This window comes from Varroa jacobsoni, unplaced genomic scaffold (assembly GCF_002532875.2).
Source record: "Varroa jacobsoni isolate VJ856 unplaced genomic scaffold, vjacob_1.0 scaffold_1266, whole genome shotgun sequence".
NCBI classification, from domain to species: Eukaryota; Metazoa; Arthropoda; class Arachnida; order Mesostigmata; family Varroidae; genus Varroa; species Varroa jacobsoni.
Genome location: NW_019214168.1, coordinates 37,080 through 57,497, shown reverse-complemented (window position 1 = coordinate 57,497; position 20,418 = coordinate 37,080). Strand labels below are relative to the sequence as shown.

The following is a 20,418-nucleotide window of genomic DNA, read 5'->3' as shown; positions in this document are numbered from 1 at the left end:
ATATATGATTGTTTAGTTTTGTTTCATCTCGTCACCGCCTTTTGAAAATAGGTTTGCACCCATTTTACATAGATTTTCGTGATTAATTTCCAGACTTGCAGCATTGCCCGATGGAGACTACTTAACGTGGGATAAGGATGATGACGTTGCTCTGGACTTCGTCACGGCTTGCGCTAACGTCCGAATGCGCTGTTTTGGTATGGAGGCTAAAAGCCAGTTCGAGGTGAAGTCTATGGCTGGAAACATCATACCCGCTATTGCAACAACAAACGCTGTTATCGCCGGCTTCATTGTGCTGCAAGCGCTTAAAATTTTGAGGTATTTTTATATTGCGTATTCTGTCACAAACTATATAATCACTGCTTATAGAGAGTTTGAAATACTTAGTGAAAATTGAATTACAAACACTATATTATACTTTTATGTTACCTATTATTTAAAGAATCACGTAAAGTTTGTGTGCTCTGGTAACAACAATCTCGAAAATGTTTATTGCCCCAACTATTTTGTTTATTTTTTGCGGCTTGGTTTTGCCTGTTGAAGACAACTATGCTATCAAAGAATTCAGGTCGTGGGAAAAGTCTACTTCATGTGTAAAACTAAAATAACATTTTGGACTTTATACTGCGTGTTTTGACTAGCAAAGCCGTCGAGTTAGGATATTGGAGGATCACTACGATCCGGGTTCTAAGACTGAGAATTCTTTCTCTAAATTATGTTTATGAATTGTCATTGCTAATAAGTGCAAAGCGTGCATCTGAATAAATGCTAGGTCAAAAAACTGCTGTCGCGAACAGGACGAAGCGGTAGCAACTAGTTCATGTGGTGATGTCACGTGGCAAGATAAAATGCATGTAATTCAATTTGTTTATATGACTAGGATGCAATCTTAACTTTAGGTGTGAAAACTTTTTCGACACTACAGGGGGAAGAAGATGGACTGTCGCGCAGTTTTTCTGAACCGAAGTGCAAACCCTGTTTCCCGTGTGGTCATCCAGCCAGCTGTCATGGATCCGCCTAATCCGAAATGTTACGTGTGTGCCGATAAAAACGAGGTTTATGTGATCACCAACACGAAAACATCAACAATAAAAGCTTTTCGAGACAACCTCCTTAAGGTACAATGCTCTTAATACCAAGAAACCATACCTATTTATATATATATTTCCTGAAAATTGACAATGCCGACTAAGACTTGGATTTTAGCAGATTGTGTAATATAGTTTTCTAGAAGAATAAATATATTTTTGGAGGGCGTTTTTTTAAACTCATTATTTACCAATTAAAATGATTATTATGTTACGCGAGTAAATATTTATGCCCTTCATCTTTTAGGACATGCTTAATATGGCTGCTCCTGACGTGGCCAACGAACTTACGGGCGCGATTGTTGTTTCGTCAGAAGATGGCGAGACCGACGATATTGAAGATAAAGTTATGGCCGATTTAGGAATGGGCCACGACGCGCGACTTCTGTGCGATGATTTTCTCCAGAATTTCCAGCTGGTATGCAAAATTTATGCGCGTTTTCGTATTGACTTCCTTATTGTGAGAGCCATTTTGAACTTGCTAAGTATTTTCGTTGCCCCTGGAAACTCACACATGGACCGTATACTCAGAAATTCGTTACAAAAGCTTCATGTTCAGCGAGCTGATATGTGAACAGTATACACCATTGAACATACGCTATTTATATTGATTTTGTCTTCTGTGCGATTATGTGTCTTGTAATTTAGGTGGTCAACGTTGTGCATTCGGAAGAAAAACTCAGCGACGATGCAGAGTTTGAGGTAAAGGGCGAGCTGCCAAAACCCAAAGAGGAAAATATGCAGAAAAATGAAAATGGCGCTGCAAACGACAATGAACCAAGTGCTTCATCACATAACGGTGGCAGTGGAGATGATGCCACTGTAATCAACGATGATGATGGTTTGTAGCGTTTTTTTTGGTTATTTTTTTTTATTTTTTAAAATTTTTTTATTTGTTTTATTTGATTGGTATATTGGGGGTGAAAAGCGCGCCCGACACTTCCAGTTTGTTCAATACCCATGCTTTGTTTTAATTGTTGCTTATAGGTTGCCAAACGTAACGCTGTGAGACTACAACACATTAAGCTCACATCCTAAAATGACGAAAATAAAGACATATCGAAGCAGGCCATATAAAATATGTTCGGAATAAATGGCCAAACAAACTCCACGCGAAGATGAACGACTATTTTAATTGTTTACAATTGATGGTGTATGTCGTTGCATTTGTATGTGGCATTCGTAAAATTTAAGGAAGACTTCAGCAAAGCAAAACTGATTCACTGTCAATATTAGATTAAAAAACTTTAAAATTAGTGGAAGCTGGGCAAAAGATCAATTTCTGACGCTCTCAGAATTTAGGTGCAGAAATTGACGGCTATGTTTGGAAAGAGAGTATCGATAATCGATTGGATTGTCCAGATAAACCCTAACGATTAGTGTTTTCCAATCTTTTTGCCTTTGAATTCTACGGAACGTTTAACCTTCTTAAATAAATTGGAGCGATAGGAGCGCATATCATTTTTTCAGGCGCTTTACATTGCTATTAAAAAGACATTCATGAGTTTAGAAAGAAATTGTTGAAAATTAGCTGTAAATATAAGAGAATTAGTGTTAGATTCATCATGAACACATCCAAGGTGTGCATGCAAAAACTATATATTATTATAGTATACTGTATTAAATACACTATATTAAATAAAAAAATAAATATTTGTTTTTATCCTTTGGTGCAGATTATAAAAAAGCATTAATTATATTCTAAGTTCTTCCAAATATACTGTAGGTTTTCTTCAGTAAAGAGCAATCTTACAAGGTTACTGCTTACGTAGTAATAAGATCTGGCGTTAGCAACAAATCTAGTGTTTATTAATTTGGTAGTCTGCCGTACAGTCTAACCATCTTAAGGTGTTAGTTTTTCACCGTGAATAACTGGTTTATTAAGTCAACTTACTTATGTATGGTTGGTTTTTTCATATACATGGTTGATTCTTGCAGATCTCATTGTGCTCGATGACACCGAGGAGCTCAGTACGGTAGCAAAGGAAGGCGAACCTGCATCAAAGAAGGCTCGATTAAGTTGAATCGCGTCAGTACTCGGCGGTATTTTTTCTTAACATTGGTTTTAAATGGCTCCAGCAACAACAATTCTTCTCGCAACTGTGGTAGACCGTGAATGCGTCTAAGGGCATTCAGTTTACGCACCAAATGCGCGCCTAGTAGACTTGATAAGTTCCAAAGTCCATTGAAATGGAGCAATAAAGATTAGAGGCTGCTTAGCCCTAACTCAAAACCTTTCAGATCGTTGCGGACCGCCGTTTTATTTATACTTACTGATTTATCTATAATAATGATGGAAACTATAACGGTTATTATTTAGGGGAAATGCCATTTACGCGTATATACATGTACAAAATAAAACAGAAGACAATTGTATTTTATGTTACCCATTCGTCCTTTTTTTGGAGCGTTACTGGTGGATGCTCATGGACATAATGTATAAGAGTTAAGTGTGTTTAAGGTTAGAATACTCTGGACAAAAATATTGCTTTACCCGTAAATATTGGTCCTCATGCATAAGTGTTATTAGACATGGAATTTCATAGCTTTTGTGTCCATATTTACTAATTTATGTAACTAGTACTAGCAGAGAATTCTTGAAGTAGGATTTATACTTGTTTCATATTAGTTTAGGTTTTACGATATATTATTATACTCATGGTTTCATCGTATTCTATAATCAATATTATGTAATGTTCATAATCATCCTTCTTTTTTATATATAAAAACGTTATAAACGAAAATGCGCAAACAGTAATTGGTTCTTTGAACGCACACTTTATGTAAATCTTGGGGCATGGCATGAAATAGTTTAATTCGCGATTTTATTTGGCAACTTGGAGAAACCAGGACTACTATCAAAGTAAACAATAATAACCTGTTCTATGTTATTGTTCTAGGAACGGTAATTGTGTTTTTAGGAGTATATAGAATTATATTAGCTGCGCACTTAGCAGCTGTGTCGTTGGCATAAATGACAAATCGAACTATTTTTTCTCTGTACATTTTTCAATTCGGACCTCTTGAAAGTCTATGAAGTTACGAGCATTTGCAAGTATACTTAAACTACTAGTCTAGAGTTTTGTCTCACGTTCAATTGGCCTCGGGAAAATTTTTCTTATAAAAACATTTGATGTAGAGAAATATCGATAGTATTGAAACAACTGTACACAGTGTATTTTTTAGCTAGTCAGTTAGTGTTTCGAGTTTCGCGTACGGTATTATTATAAAACAGTGCTTCAAATGGCTAGATGTTGGGGAATAATTGTAGTTTTTGTTATCAAAATTTTTCTAACCAAAATAGAAAGTTTGTACGTATGTAATCGATGCAGATGTACTCCAAAAATAAAAATAGTTTTTTGGTGACGTAATAATATTATTTACTAATAGTTCGTCAGATATAGACGGTTATGTTTACGTGTCACGTGCATTGTTGCTGACTTCGGCCAACTTTTATATCAATAGATTGCATGTCAAAATGCCTCTGGATAAAATTCTCTCTTTTTAGTTGCGGTTTGGGCGTTTTATTTTTCCGTAAGCATCTTGGCCATTGTTAGGCTTATTTTTAACGAATGCCTGTTTCAACTATTCGTGTTAAAATATCTTACACAACTAACCTTGCTGAGATGTAAGGTCTCAGGGCTTGCCTCCATATAGTACTGCATGACAAAAGCCATAGCACCAACATTTTCTAAGCGTTTATGAATGTTCTAAACATCTATTTTCATACATGCTTGACACTTTTTTTCATTTTTAGGAAACTTTTATGAAAATAATGTGTATTAAGCGAATGTAATGTATTGTCGAATGGGAATCACTAGTGAGCAGTTTACTGCGCTGTTTTCGCAATTTTGAGGATAACCGAATCGTGAAATCTCTAAACGAAAGCTTCAAAATGTTTAAGAGTATTTTATTACAGAAAAAAGTCATTAAACTAGTATACACTAAACTAGTATACAGCAAAACGAAAAGAATGTGATCCGTCCAGAACGTTTAGTATTATTTTCAGCCTGGTTTATTAGTAATCGTTGCCTCTATTTTAATACGGTATTTTCTAAATAACTGCTGGAAATACATTTTAACTGCAAATATTGCGAGTGTGAACCCAGGTTTTTGAACACACTATTTCAACTTGTTGCTATTTCAACTTACATTTCGACTAACTATTAATAACTTGCATTGTTCCAAATTCTCACCATTAAGGTTGTTGTCTGGTATTGAATAGTAGCCTTTTCCCTAAACATGACGAATGTAAGAAATTAGAAAAACTTTGGTACCTTTTTGTCAATTTCATAGGTAGAGGTTCGTAGTGGTGTTAATGAAAATGTTATGTTAACGTATGTGGGTCTCTCTCTCAATTATCACCCCGCACATTAATTGATGATTGCAGACAGTTGCTTGGACAAATTCAGTATGATCACTTGTCATAACCTCGCAAGAAGACATCTGTAGCTTCAAAGCCATCATTTTTAAATGTTTCAGTTGTGAATGGTCACGGCAGCGAAGCCATAGTGGTTAAGTGTGTCCAGTCTTAGTAGTACTTGTGAAATCCTTTAATTTTGTGGCTGAATCATTTAATTTCACCGCATTCATTTAATTAAAGAGAACTATTTAATTCTGATTCGAGATTCGGCTTGTAATAGCGCCCGCCCGATTCGAATCCAGCCTTCACAGATCTGGGCATTTCTACTTCGCTACAAAATACTCGTGGTGTCAACACTCGAAATTGGAGCCCAGGTTAGACCTTAAATGAGTTCGTGAAGATGCTACTGACAAGATAGCTTTCTCTTTTACGTAGGTTTAGGCGCGTGAACAGACGCATTCACTAGAGGTGACTCATCATCATATATCTAAATACCCTTCAAGTCATTGGTGTGCTCCGAAAACAGCACAGCAGACTTTGAACCTGGGTGACTTGTTAGACCTGTGATGACTCAAGCTGCGAACATTAACAAGTTCTGGTTCGCGAGAAACCCCTTAACGTGTTCTACTTTTTGCAGAGTTGCTATACTGCCAACCAAAAGTTCGTTTCGTCTTTTTTGATTCTTTTGATGTTATGATGACAAAACAGATCAATTCCAAGCTAGCTGGTACAGTGGTAACGCGTTGTGTAACGGACTAACCAACTGAAAGGACACAAGTTATTTAAGTCCGAATCTGGGCATAGATACAATTGAATCATGCTTTAAAGATTTGCGCTATAGAAAGGCAGTGAATATACCAAGAAGAAATTTCTTGGCGCTTCGGCAGCATTAAACTTGAAAAAGCGTTAATAAATAGCTGCTCTGAAGTGCATGGTATACAAGTTAAATATCATGCTTTATTGTACGACTGTTAGATTTATTGTATGATTGTACGATTAAAACTCTGTTTACTAAAAAGAGATGCAACTTTGGAAATTCACGTAAATCTTAGAACCTGCGTTTGGTAAGGAGATGAGCTTTATTAAAGTAAAGAGGTTTAAATCATTTTCTTTATTTGCAGAAACTGCAGTACCGCACGGACACGTAATACTGTAACCGCTAATCCACAAAAAATATTTTTTGAAAACTGCTGCCAGTAAATATTTGGAAAGAAGACATTGCTTTGATCCAAACTTTGTGTTTCTCATTTGCATATAGCAATAATATTTTAGATGCCATTCGGGTCAAGTTAGTTAATCAGATCAAGTAAGGAAAGCATTATTAGTTCTCTAGGAATTTGTTGTTAATACGCACAAATGACTGGAGTGTCAAGCGTTTCTCAAGGGGCGAACTGGCTCTGTAAAGACTTTAGGTTGCCTAAAGCAACAGCTCTAAACACAAGCGAGTACATTTTTCACACAGGCTTCTGCTCGAAGTTTTATTTTTACGTGATACCCCCCATTTCTCAGTTTTCCGGTCAGATTTGCAAGTATCATCCCATAATAATACACTTTAGCTAGTTATATTTTCAACTTTTCTTAACTAGAATTCCTTGAGATGTTAATGGTTTCGGCTATGAAAGAGTACCAGAAAATGTGAGTCAATCCTTGGTTGCCTTATACCCGCAAGCAACAGTAAAAAAAGACTATAAATTTGCTCATTACTTATTGCTTCCTGGCGAAGTTGGCATGTTGCTTTTATAACAGTCTGTATTTTTTTCCATAGCTTTGTCATTTATTTTTCTGTAAAATCTGATTTCCAATTTCTTTAGCTCGTTCTATTGAGCAGTAAAAAACTTTTTCAGCTACCAAGCGTTGCTTATCATATTTCGTGTTCTGTTATTATTTCTAATTAATGTCTACTATGTCTAAAAAGCTAAATACACTTATTTACGGGGTCTCTCTGTGATAGTTAAATACTTATAAATACCGTGGAACTTCCGTGTATGCCTAGTTAACTTAATGACCTGCAACGCGACCTCGATTGGAAGCCGCACTTAGACACCCGGTTCGTCTCATGGTAGTGGGAGCTACCAATATAGCGTAACCCTTAGCAATAGTAATGGCAGTACGTAAAACTCAAAATCTCTATTAGACACTTAAAACAAATGGACTAATTTTTGTCCGTGATTTTTCAAATGTTAGCGCGCATCGTTTAAACGCGCTCAGCCAGTTGTTCAGGCCCCGCCCTCAGCATCTCCCTCACCCTCTGGGCGTCGTTTGTGACGTCATCCTTGGTGGTTCCTTTGCATCAGCTGTTTGGTGACCAGCTGATGGCTGTGTTAGCAGTGGTATCAGGCAGTAGCAGTAGCAGCACGGTCGGCATCGGGCATCTCCTTGTCTCTCCCAGGGGCCTCTATGTCGAGACTAATAGTAGATATCTTGCTTGCGCCTGACTGCGCTCTACTACGGCCGCTACGGGACTAGAGAACGCTCCGCCTATGGCTATCACTCGTTTTGTTCGACTGTCCTATCTTTGTTTCGTGTCGTGTCCTGCGTCCGTCCTCACCCTGTAGTCGGGTGTTCGCCCTGCGACGCCTTCCCGAAACGGGTTTGTTGGACTTTGAGTTCTTGTCATTATCGACTACTGAAGCTGACCGCCGATCATCGTTCTTAAGCCATTAGCAACTGCGGCGGACGCAGTGAGCAACGCTGAGCTACACTTGCCAATGGCTCCGAGGGCGAAAGAGAGAGAGAAAAAGGGAAAAAGAGAACGAAGCTGTAGGGCCAGTAGCTTCTTCGTGTAAATATATACACTAGTATAGCTGTAGTGGCCAAGTTCGAACAGTGTGCTCGCGACCCAACAGTGTGCAGTGCGGAGTCAAGGACTCAAGTGGTGGGGCGGCCCCGGATAGGCAACAACGCCAAAAAGCGTTTGTTCGTTGTTTGCCGTTGTTGTAGTAGTAGAAGTGGTTATATTGCTGCCGATCGTCGTATTAATGGTGGTCATTCATAGCAGCATCCCGGAAGAACGGTTATTGTCGATAATCATTATAGTTAACTGATGGCATATTGAAAGCAAAGGGAAAACAGGAGTCTGATTTGAAATTACGTGAAGGCTGACGAAAAGGTTTTGTCCGAAGGACTTACACATAAACAAATTCAATTACGTGTGTGTGTGTGTCATTGTGAGTGCGATCGTTTCGGTCGTGTAACGGTGTTCAACATCATTTGTTCGAAATTCATGCGAAAATGACCAGTTGTGTGGCTTAGATGGCTGAGCAGGTTCCTACGAAACGGCCTCGTCTAGCTACGGGAGGTATGGTGCCGATTGGAGGACCAGGCTCCATAGGTGGGTCGAGATCCAGCGACAAACTTGAGACCCGCCTGGGACAGCTTCTCTGTTGTGCCGTTTGTCTCGATCTGCCTCACAGCGCAATATATCAGGTGGGTAAAGAGAATGTCGTTGATGCGCAAATATTTAATATTTAGTTTAGAGCACTGAATGGTTAGAATGTGTTTCGAAATTTTCATCAGCAACGACCTAATCGTTACGAAGATCAGAGTGGAGTACATTGAATCTTTATAGAAAGCATTCCCAGTGTCTCCGCTGTGTCGACTTTACTGCGCACTACTCATCTATTTGGACCTTCCTTGTATCGTTGAGTTTTACTCTCTCCTTCTAAGGTTGAAGATGAACTTTTTTATATCATTATTATTAAGTAAATTGTTGTGACTGGAATCGTGTGTGCTGCTGAAGCTACAAGCGCACATAAATGAACGGTTTCTGGGGCGGTTTGGCTCAAGGTCTCTTGAACGGAAGGCCTCTGAAACCATTAGAATCCTTGACACGTATGGCAGTTTACTACTACTAGTCAAATCAAAGGAAGAGGTGAGGGGCATTGGTTTTCAAATAAATCCCTAATTGTAATCAACTGCTGCTTTCGGTTATTGGAGACTAAGGAATTACTAAAAAAGTGGATTGTCAATTGATAGGTTTTGCCAATTCTGTTACCAGTTCTAATGTAGTGTACATACGCATTTTAGAAATGGGTAGTAGCTATTAACTAGCCAGAGCAACTGTCTTTCTATGTCCATTATATCCGCACTGTTCCAGTTTCGTGCTTTCAACCGAATCTTGCTGGCAAATGACCGGCGGAAAGCGTCAGACCTCCGACCATATCTTCGTGCGGATCTGCTGTTGTCTGTTGCATTTCTGTGGGTTTATCTCTCGGTTTGTATTTGTCTATGTGTTTGTCTGGCATTTGTATGTGCCGAAAACTTGCGCTTGAACCGCGTCAAAGCAATACTGCAGCAAGTCGCAATCGCAGCACCAGTAATATGGTAGCTTGACCACTCATGTGCACTGTGAAAGCTCGTCGTTCGTTTCCTAATATCATCTGATTTTACATCCGCGCTGGTCTCATCTTGACACGTGAGGAGTGTGAACGTCCGTTTGTCTTGCTAGAATGATTGGCTAACTTAGGCGTTCCACAATCCCTTTGATGCCAGTAACTTTATCGTCGTTTGCGCATTTTGAAACTTTATTGACTAGGAAAAAATGTTGTTGACAGCTTTGTTAGTATAAACATTGCGCGAACCCTTTGAGATGGCTGTTTTCGTGCGCCTTTCTCCTTGCTGTTACCTTTCAGCCACATTGAAGTTGTTGTTTGATGCGGGGATATTTGGGGAATATTAAGGATGACGGCGCGTTGGCAAAGAATTGTAGAGACGAAGTTGATCTCGTAGTTAGTGTACAGGTGTACGCGATCAATCAGTCAGTTGTGACGTTGTCAACGAAGTAGAATACGTTTAGTGCGTTACGGAGGGTAGGAAGAGGTAAGCATGAGACAGCTTTCAATTGCATTTATTTTATACGGCATGAAGGAATCGGTTAGAGATGTGTAAAAGCCAATGAGACTGACATGCAGCAGATCACTTTGAGATAAGCGTTCTTTTTTCTAAAAGCAAAGAAATATTATATTGATTTAACTGTGATTTGTATTCGGCAATAAATGTAATGATAGTATAACGTTACACAAAACAGTACACGTACTACGTCATTATAGCATATTGTGTTGCAGTGTCGATCGGATAATGTCTGGGATGTAGTGGCATTCGCAGTTCATGAATATGGAAAATGAGCATTCTATTGTAAAAGGAAAGCAAATCCAGAACTCTTTTTGCTGAGAGATTTCTAGGAAAAATGAATGCATAGTTTGAACGCGAATTACATTGACATTGTCCTATCTCGTCCACAACCATGGCTATCGGGACAAAAACAAAAAAAAATTCGGGATAAACAGTAGTCACCTCGCTTCAAGGCAATTGAAGAAATGTCGCTACGCAGCGGCAGGATCGAGCAAATCAGGTTCTTAGGGTAGAAACCAAATATATATATATATATATATATTTGGTTTCTACCCTATATATATATATATATATATATATATATATATATATATAGAGAGAGAGAGAGAGAGAGAGAGAGAGAGAGAGAGAGAGGTACACGCATGGTATTGCCAGCTCTAACTTGATTGTTCTATTTTGTTATTTTGTGCTTATTTATTACTATGGCCCTGAATTACAGTGTTCGAATGGGCACCTGATGTGCGCCGGTTGTTTTACTCATCTCCTCGCAGACGCCCGCCTCCGAGACGAAAGCCCAGCTACCTGCCCAAACTGCCGTACCATAATCTCGAGGTAGCTAAAGGCATAAGCAAACCACATATTATCATTGATTGTTCTGTTAAACAAATTATGAATAAGCCAAACAATATGTCTGCATCATCATTTGATACAGGATGAGGCAAAAGTTCCCTGATTCGAATTTTAGATCTGTTCAAGTAGCAACCAAGTAAAGTGTAGCACGACTTAAATTAAAAAATCTTATCAAATAGCTTTTTCTGAACTGTCACTAAACTTTTGCCCCACCCTATATAAGATCCGAACAAAGAAAACACCGTACGAAGCATTACGTTTTTTTTGTTTCTAATCCGTAGTACCTCGTGCATTTTCTGCATTGTAAGGTCAAGTATGCTTATCATTATTATTACTGCTATTTCTAGCAGCATTTTTGTTTCTTGGTACTCTTTCTATGTCAGCAAGTCGATGAAGCCATTTTAGGTATAGCATCATGGACTTGCTTCCAATAAAAGTCTAACGTTGGTTTTGCTACCAGCATTTATCCCGGTGATGTTGGGTTCTCTACCTGGCTGAAAAGAACCATAGGGTTTCAGTGATTCGACTACCTGGTGATCTATAATTTTACTGTAGAGGTACTGATAGCACTACAGTTAAGAGCACCGGCAGGATCCGCTCGTACTGACAGTTGCTGCAACTGGTCGTTGTATTGTTAGCTTCACATAGGTTATGTGTAAGCCTCCGGGGTGTTGCAATTCGATTTTGACCGTCGAGTAAAAGATGAACCGTTGAGTGAACAAATCTCTCTCCAATCGCAAAGTTTCGAATTGTCCTCGTCTATGCTCTACCTAATGTTGTTTTATTGATAAATTGTACTTTCAAACGTTACAGTGCAATATAGAAGTTACTTTTTTGTTAGCTCTCCGGAGTCGTGTAATTGTTTTTTTCGAGACTACAATAAGTTCCGAAAACAGAGAGGTTTGTACACACGGCATTTATATGGTATTAACGATACGGCCTTTATAGCAGTAAGTAGGTACGGCGACTTTTGCATCACGTTGCCCGATGTACAAATGCCGCCATCAATATTTATTATATATTATTAGTATGTTGCATTATTAGAATGAATTATGGGAGCAATATTAGAATGCTTTTAACTGCTGATTTAGCATTTCTTTTTACCTTGCGGTAAATCCTCACAGAAAATTCATCAACGAAAAAAACTGCTTCTTTGATTTCGTACAGAGAACTGTGTTCGCGCAACTTGGCAGTCGAAAAAGCCGTATGCGAACTGCCCGCTGAGTGTCAATTTTGTGCGCAGCAGCTGCCGCGGAGCGAAATTGCTCAACATGAAAGTCGTCTCTGCGATGAGAGGTTAGTAACGACAATAGATTTTTCAGAAAAGGAGGTTAAAAGCTACTGCATTAGGTAGATTAGATTGCACTGTTAATAAGGTAATCCTTTGGCACAGTGCGGTCCTTGCTCACTAGATCCTGGATCCCGTATGCCTGGGTCTCAGCTCGGAACTGATTCAAATATTACTTGACGGATAATTGACTGGGTTGCGTCAGATGTATGTTTTGAAAAAAAAAAATAGATTTGTCTTCTTTTCGTTGTGTTCATATAGATGGCACAGACGCAGAACGTCAAATTTATAGCTGTAACAATTTTGCTACTAATATCACAGGGAGCATACCAATCGGAGCGGTTTAGCACCTCCAGATTTTCCAGTAATATTAACAAAGAATTACCAATATAAAGAAAAGACTAGCTTATTGTTCTATACACCGTATACAGAGAAAGCAGAATTTCTCTTTAGCCTGAGCAGGTATTTCGATTCGTTCGGCTCTGGTAAAGGTGTTTTACCCCCTCAGAAAAGTCAAAGAAGCTGACAAAAAATGCTGTGGAGGTAGCTATATCATATACAGACAGTGTGTAAATGGCGCCGGAGTTATTTCGAATTCAATAAGTAACCACCAAAAAAATTTTGGAAACCAACACGACTCTCCGTTGTTTAGGATTATGTTTGTGCTTATTGATGTTTGCATGTAATGGTAATGCTGCGTTACTTTTTTTTGCAATTTCGCTCTATGTAAAGCCTCCCATTGATATATTTTCGTCACGGTTGCATCACGTTTCAGAAACCCACAATATGTAGAAAAAAGAGCACCACGACACAGAAAGGCTCCATTCGCCGTTCTTATGCTATGTGTAATAATACTTATCGTCTTTACTGCCTATTAACACTAAGCCTCTAAATGTCGACAGATACAGACAATTTTCGCATGTGTATTGTTTTGAAATAGTAGTAGTCCGAACTAATTTTGCCGATAATTTAGAGAGGCCTACGATGCTTAATAGTAGACACCATATTATTCCATTGTTCTGCTATGGTCATCAGTGCTTGAGTGGTTTTTAACGTCACGATGCTTCATTTAATCCAATATTTTTTTATATTCAACAACTCGAAAACCCTACTGCCAGCTTTCTTATCTTGTTTATGTACATTGGGTTGGTTAGTAGTTATTGGTATTGAATTTTTGAATCACAAGCGACACTAGCTCATTTCGATTTACTGTGTGAATCCTATAGAAATCATTGCAGCCGGAGCAGTCCTGTTGCACCCGAGACTAGCTGAATAGACGCTTATTGTCCCTTAATACTTCAATAGGTTTAGGGTTCTTACAGGTGTTCTGCGTAGGATGTCGTAGCGTTTTTTGTGGGTTCTAAGTAACACATTTGAAGTCCCGGTTCTCTATGTTACTTGTAAAAGAAACAAGTTGCTATCTATCTAGCGCGATGCGTTCCGCTCATTTCTATAATATTTCCATTTATTTCTGAAGAAAAAAATGTTTTGTTCATCTTGTTTATTTGCTGTTATATTCACTTGAAGGCTGATGTGCGAATGATGTATCATTACGTGGCAATAAATATGCCCTGGATCAATTTTCGTAGTAATATAATTTTACTGTGCACTGTAATAGGAAAGTGTCATGCGATTATGCGAAAATCGGCTGCCAATGGCTTGGGCCATACCATGAACTGGAACGTCACAGAAATGCCTGTACTCATCCCAACAAAAGCGGGCGAGAGGTCAGTCAGTTGTTTTCAGCGAATCAATAAACGTAATAAATACATGTGAATCGTGTCTGGTTAAATTATCCCGTCTATTAGAAGTACTAGGTGGAGTACGGAGATTAAGTGGGACGATATGAAGCACATAACGTTCACTGTGAGTTAAATTAGAAAATGGTAATAGAATAAACCACATAAAATCTGTATTATATTATGTAATTAATTAATCTGCTTGCTTTGGTAAATTATGGTCAATTTTTATTGTCCAATTATGTGGAGAGTGAAACCCTTTAATAATTCATATCGACTCGATTTAATATATCATTGTAATGTCCAGGTGCTGGCTGCTCTTCAACGGATGGACGATAAAGAAGCGCAACAGCTACGCACAAGCTCCACACTCTTCGAGTTGCTCAGCCTTGAGAAGCTTATTTTCAATGGTGAGTGAAGATGTTCTTATATATATATATATAATATCTACCTTTATTAAGTGTTTTCAGTAACTGTATACGCTAACACGCAGAAGTGTCTGCGGTGAAGCTAATCGTTGCTGACCAATATTCTTATGTATTTGTTTTTATAACTATTAAATACGTTCAAGTAACTCATAAACGCCTTAGACTAAAAAAAGAAAAGGAAATTGATCGTACAAGTTTGTATAAAACATTGTCAGACCCGTTTGGCGGAGTATTCTATCCGTTCCTCATCTAACGTTATTGCTGTTATCATGATACCATCTGCATTTCAGATCTGCAATTTAAGCCATACCGTACCGACGAGTACATCACTAAACTTTATTATGAGACTCATCGCTTCTCATCGTTCGGGCTACAGTGGGCGTGCAAAGCGTTTGTGAATAACAATCAGAAAGATCCTCAGCTATCTACCGAGCGTCATCTTAGTTACCAGCTTGTACTTAAGGGCAAGTTACCAAGGTATGTATAGAACCTATTAAGTTCAAAACACTATAGGATCCTTAAGCTTAAAAAGCTTGTTTTCCGTTACATGAAGCTAGGCAATTTAACAAAATTACTACAAACAATACTACTACTAGTATTTGAAAAAAAAACATATTCAGAGCACTGTAATTCGAACAATTTCCCATAATCGCTATTTACGATGCTAGCATGTAATAAATACATGAAATGGGCTTGCGTAGCTGATAGACAATGTTGAAATCTGCGCTGTTTATTCAAGTAGCAGAGTATCCATGCAGTCTAATCGAATGCACGTTTTTCTTACAGTCCGATGACAATTCACTACCTAGTGTTACCAGGCCCGTTCGGCGACGTACAGTTGGAGCCCCACGTATATCAACACGAGTTCTCGGAGAACTCGATAGAGTCGCCAATCCAGCCGTTATTAGTTAAAGACTCACACGAGTGTAATCGCCTTTTGTCGTCGAAGGCAAGTGACTTGTTAAGCATTCTCTTGCTTCTAATTTTTTTCATTTTCTAAATTTTTTTAATAATAATTTATTCATTACTCATGTGCCCATTCGATTTCGGCCTCATGTATACACTCGCAAAGCTAACCATGTATTATGCGTGGTCCCGCAATCTATTTCCATAATTGTTCCTTTTCTGTTACGTTCGTTGTTTTTAGGTGATTAACTTTCGACTAATTATGTTCCAAACGGCGACAACTCCGGCTCAGCCAAGCAAATCCTAGACAGATCCAGGAGCAAGAATGGCACTCAGCCCCTTTTCCCCAGCAGTTGGATACAAAAGCAAAAAACATGTTGCGACCCACGATCATGCTAGCGAATAGCAGCTGCGCAAATAAAACAAATAATATCTTTATTATTCTCTTAGGTAATACAATCACATATGTAAGCTAACATGGTGATGATGATAACGACCATGTCGGTAGCAATGATGACGTAGCTAGAATGCTATGATACTTCGAACAGACACAGGGGCAAAACACAACTGGGGGAATGAACAACCGGGTATATTTTAGAACAAGTAGAACTCATGTATACTAGGCTAGAACAACAGGCCTGGAGAATATGGAGTATGACGGAGCTAGCAAACACGAACGTGTCGTTGCCGCTACAGTCTGTGTCAGTACGATCTTTCCTAAATTCTGTTTTTCGAGCTATTTTTGAACTAGTACTGGGAAAAAATAGCTGCTTTCTTTGCCATAACGACATTATTCATAACATCGTACGAGCGAAGGAAGATTAAGTGTTGTTAATGAACCAGAACTGGTCATTTTCTCCGGTCAATGAATTAATTTGGTTAGTGGAGACCACTCATTTTTAGTTTACAGCACGTTTACGACGGAACACGCAGTAGTTGTGGCTCTGCATTGCATTGGCGATCTTATTATAGACCAATGTCGTATGCGAGGAAAGTGAAAATATGCAGCCTATTATGTTGGGTTAGTGCTGAATCGTATTTACATTATTTTCCTTTCAAATTTTCGAGCGATAGTTCAATTCAAACTTTTTCCTAAAAAGTGATTGAAAAAGATGCAAAAGGCCAAAGGGGAGAGGGGTGGCGAAAATAAACAATTAAGCGCTCTACCTTGTTCTAATTACAAATAAGATAAGGACGATAGCAATAAACGCGTTTTGCAAATTTAGCGGGAAGAATTTTTGGCCGCTCACTTGTGCTACCAGATGCTTGTGAGTGTAAATGTTATTTCCATTTCTTGCCCCACTGTCGTGACTGAAGCGACGATCTTGCAATGGCTTATGGCCCCGACTACATACGACAAGGAGAAATAAGTTCTGTAAGAGGACGCTGACAACATGGCCAACACGTCCGTTGTTTGCTGTACTGAAAAACTTTTGCTTCTAGCCCACATCAAGAAGGCTGCACTTTGTCTGGAACTAAGCCGTCGAAAACTAATACTGAAAATAAAATAAAGCTACTACTAAATTGCTGGGCATAGGCGAACCTTCCCTAAGAAAATAACCTAGTTAACCTTCAAGTGTATACATTTATTATTATCATCATTGTTGCTAGTAAACAGCTCATTAATTATTCAGATGTGATCTTAAAAATAAGTCAGTATGTTATTTAGATGCCAGTCATCACTGAGCGAGATAGAATACACTTCTCGAATAGTCACCAATGGTGAATATTCTTTTATTCCTTATCTTTTTTTTTTCTGTTTATATTACCCTGTTTATGAACAAATGTCGAGTGTCTTACAAGTAGTGAAAAGAATATATATGTGTGTATATATGGAAGTAGAAAACGGTAGCAGCTTATAAGAAGGTAAATGGCATATATCTATAACCACTTTACTCAGAAGAGTTTTAGGACTATGTCGCCATTTCATAACTTAATATATATATACAGTAATAAGATATTAATCATATAATTATGTAATAATTATACTAGGCGTACTGAGCTGTGCGTTTGACTCAGACTCAAGTGCTAGATGTTTGAAAGTATGTGAAGGTGACGATTATGAATTTGCTTATAATGCCAATGATTGGCTGATAAATGATAAGGCTGATTAATAATTGATAATAATGCTAGTGAGTAACCAGGATAAGCTATCCGTAGCATTAACGTTACGGAAGAAAAATATCAGCGTAGAAAGCTTAAATATCCAACTCTAGATTCGTGGACAATATATGTGGCAGAAGAAACGTTATATATACACGTATATAATACATATGCCATTTCGCCATGTTATAAATATTACCATCATGAGATGAATGGACTGAAGTGTGACTCGCCGAGAGATTGTGTATGCGTGCGTAGAAGTTCCGATAGGCAAAGTACAGTAAACAAAGGACGAATTTAGAGCAGCCTGTAGAAGAGACTTAGAAATACATCAATATTATTATCATTATTATTAAAATGTCATTATCATCAACATTCATCATTATTATTAGTATTAGCATTATTATATTCAGCTTTCGATTGTTATACCATATATGTAAACGTTCAGGCATTAAAAAAATTTACTGATTAAACAACGCTTGCCTGACGATGAGTGATTACAAAAGCGTAGCTCGACTTCAATCACGCAGTTCAACCTTGTTCGAGGGCAGCCCAAAAAAGAAGGCCTCAATGCGTATTCTGGTCATGCAACTACTGCTGTCATATTCTCTAGGTAAAATAATATTCGTATATTGAGAATATGTAGGAGAGGACACAGCAGAAGTATCTCCTAATATCTGTGTTGTCGCAGGTGGTATATCTCGGAACGTCAGAATATGGGCATCCTTTTTTGACCTATATACGTCTAATTTGACGTGCGTAGATTGATGTATCTGCTTAATGCGGATGGACTAACGTGACCAGCGAGGTCAATTAATTAATGGGAATTAACGCTTCCTTCATGGTAGTGTTTTTATTTGCAATTTCGAACCAAGTAAAATTATTGCGATGTATGTTTTTTAATTTAATGAATTTTCATTGTTTCCACATAAGTTGTCTGGTGTGGTCAATGACTGAAAATTTCATTCAAAAATGGAAGCTGATTTTTAAAATTTCTTCTTCTGGTAGAAATCCAATGAGATTAATTAGTAGATCAATCGCCGTCTGAAAGATGACGTCCTTGAGAAGCATTTGCGTCAACCATCAGTTCGCTACACTATGGTTACTCGATGTTTAAGTAGCCAGTCAATATAGTGGAATCACACTAAAACTGCAGTAAATTAACACGATACTCAATCACAATGAGGGAAAATGAAAGGGAGCTAGTTAAGAGTGGGTTTAGGACCTCAGAAGAGTCGGTATACAGGGATTTTATCTTGGTTTATATAGGGTGTTTTGGTGAGACTTTCTATGCGTATTGGAGAAGCTTATTTTAAATTTAATATGTAAGGTTAACATACCGGTCACAGGTGGCATAGCTTGCTTTGCCAGGTCTTTTAGGAAATACATGTGGTATGTATGGAATTTTCACATTAATGATTTTTAATGATCTGAGTCTCTATACAATATAAACCAGACTAGTCTCGTCAGAAGGCGCTAACCAAATATCTTTACGAGATAGAGCTACAACAAGGTCTTCAAATAACTATTGAGAAAAATATCTCACTCAAAACAAGCACGCTTGTCTGTGAAGATAGGCAAAGGCAGATCGATGTAACAACGAGGGTAAACAATTTCAACGATCGCGGATAATAACAACAACAACATTCTGAATTCTAAAGTAAGAACAAAATCTACAGCCAGGTTAATGGTTGCATGAATAAGCGAGTGTGCGTGTTCCTAGCCCCCCCCCCCCCCTAGCCAAACCATGAGGTATTTAAACCATTGCTATGTCGCCACTAGGAAGACGACATTGCTATTTTAGACAATAACAACGACACAAGAATATAAAATGGTACCGAAAAGTCAGAGCAAGCTCAGAAAACAAAGTGAAAAAATGATTTAATCGAGAAGAAAAATACGGAAGTCTCAGTTCACGCCTGGGTGCGTGTGAGCCTGCCTATACCAGAAACGGGACGCAATTTTTTAGGCAACAACGTCGATTAATGAAGTCGAAATGAAGAACTGTGTCTACTAAACCCTTCGAGAAATAGTAGGGCACACAGTAACATTGGAACAGGTGCATTGGGTCTTAGGAATAACCGTGGCCTGTGAAAACGAATTATAGAAAGATTATGATGCAGCGAAAATTACTATGAAAAAAAAAGAAAATATAAAACACAAAAGTAGTGTAACGTATATATCGAAGGTTTAACTGTAAAGGCGATGAAGAAGAGATTGCATGAACGCACGGCGAAGGAAAAACCTGTAGCCATATGGCCAAAGGCGTGCAACAGCCAAAGTGAATTATTGATAAATGAGAATTTTTAGCTGAGTGAGTGAAGTCATCCGGCTGATGTATTAAGATCTATTGACAATTAAGCAGACAAGTGCGAAACGAGGTACGAGGACCTGGTAAATATTGGTTGATCACCATCAGCTTAGTACCGGCGACGATATATATAAATGATTATAATAATATGACCCTCATACGCCGAAACCTTTGTGAGCCAAAAAAAAGCAGTTTTTTGGCTAATAAATAAATAAAGAGCTCTATCATTTAGCCCGCAATTCTAGAACAAATTGTTGTTATTTAGATGTATATGTTAGTAAATATGGCCCCTACCACTCTCCTGGTGGTATTTATCACCAGACGTATACGTTCTGCTTATTTTAAATAAAAATTCTCAAAGTAGTTAGTTAGTAGTCAATTTGTTAATACTTAAACCTTCATTTATTACATAAAGCGTGATCGTTCATATCTCCTTGATTATAAAGATAGTCCTTGTCATCGCGATAGTAAAAGGAGCGAAACGAGGTTGGA

The 20,418-nt window shown here is 38.2% G+C and overlaps 2 protein-coding genes across 8 annotated transcripts in view; both read left to right on the top strand.

Annotated features, from left to right (window-relative positions):
* The window catches only part of Uba2 (Ubiquitin-like activating enzyme 2), an 8,276-nt gene extending 4,802 nt beyond the window's left edge, over positions 1–3,474 (top strand). For all 4 annotated transcript variants that reach the window (XM_022847077.2, XM_022847075.2, XM_022847074.2 and 1 more), the window contains 5 exons: positions 94–318; positions 926–1,118; positions 1,336–1,506; positions 1,737–1,929; positions 3,027–3,474. In XM_022847077.2, coding sequence (XP_022702812.1) covers positions 94–318; positions 926–1,118; positions 1,336–1,506; positions 1,737–1,929; positions 3,027–3,112 — 868 coding nt within the window. In that variant the 3' untranslated portion in view covers positions 3,113–3,474. The remainder of the gene's footprint in view (positions 1–93; positions 319–925; positions 1,119–1,335; positions 1,507–1,736; positions 1,930–3,026) is intronic.
* Positions 3,475–5,509: 2,035 nt separating this feature from the next.
* Positions 5,510–20,177, top strand: LOC111268233 (zinc finger TRAF-type-containing protein 1 homolog). 4 transcript variants are annotated; one of them, XM_022847091.2, is made up of 9 exons: positions 5,510–5,825; positions 8,704–8,877; positions 11,021–11,133; positions 12,319–12,447; positions 14,058–14,166; positions 14,486–14,588; positions 14,897–15,083; positions 15,393–15,555; positions 15,754–20,177. In XM_022847091.2, the coding sequence occupies exons 2-9, from the start codon at positions 8,704–8,706 to the stop codon at positions 15,817–15,819; spliced, it is 1,044 nt and encodes a 347-aa protein (XP_022702826.1). In that variant the 5' UTR covers positions 5,510–5,825; the 3' UTR covers positions 15,820–20,177. The 4 variants fall into 4 exon arrangements, with proteins under 4 accessions (XP_022702826.1, XP_022702827.1, XP_022702828.1 ...); XM_022847092.2 differs by having other exon boundaries at positions 8,691–8,877; XM_022847093.2 differs by lacking the exon at positions 8,704–8,877 and having other exon boundaries at positions 5,512–5,825.
* The last annotated feature ends 241 nt before the right edge of the window (positions 20,178–20,418 follow it).

What these genes read in the sequence shown, in the direction of transcription:
- LOC111268233 (XM_022847091.2), top strand. Translation starts at nt 8,704, where the DNA reads ATGGCTGAGCAGGTTCCTACGAAACGGCCTCGTCTAGCTACGGGAGGT. An exon ending in AGTCGTCTCTGCGATGAGAG is followed by an intron (nt 12,448 to 14,057) that starts GTTAGTAACGAC and finishes GCACTGTAATAG; the next exon opens with GAAAGTGTCATGCGATTATG. An exon ending in ATCGCCTTTTGTCGTCGAAG is followed by an intron (nt 15,556 to 15,753) that starts GCAAGTGACTTG and finishes CGTTGTTTTTAG; the next exon opens with GTGATTAACTTTCGACTAAT.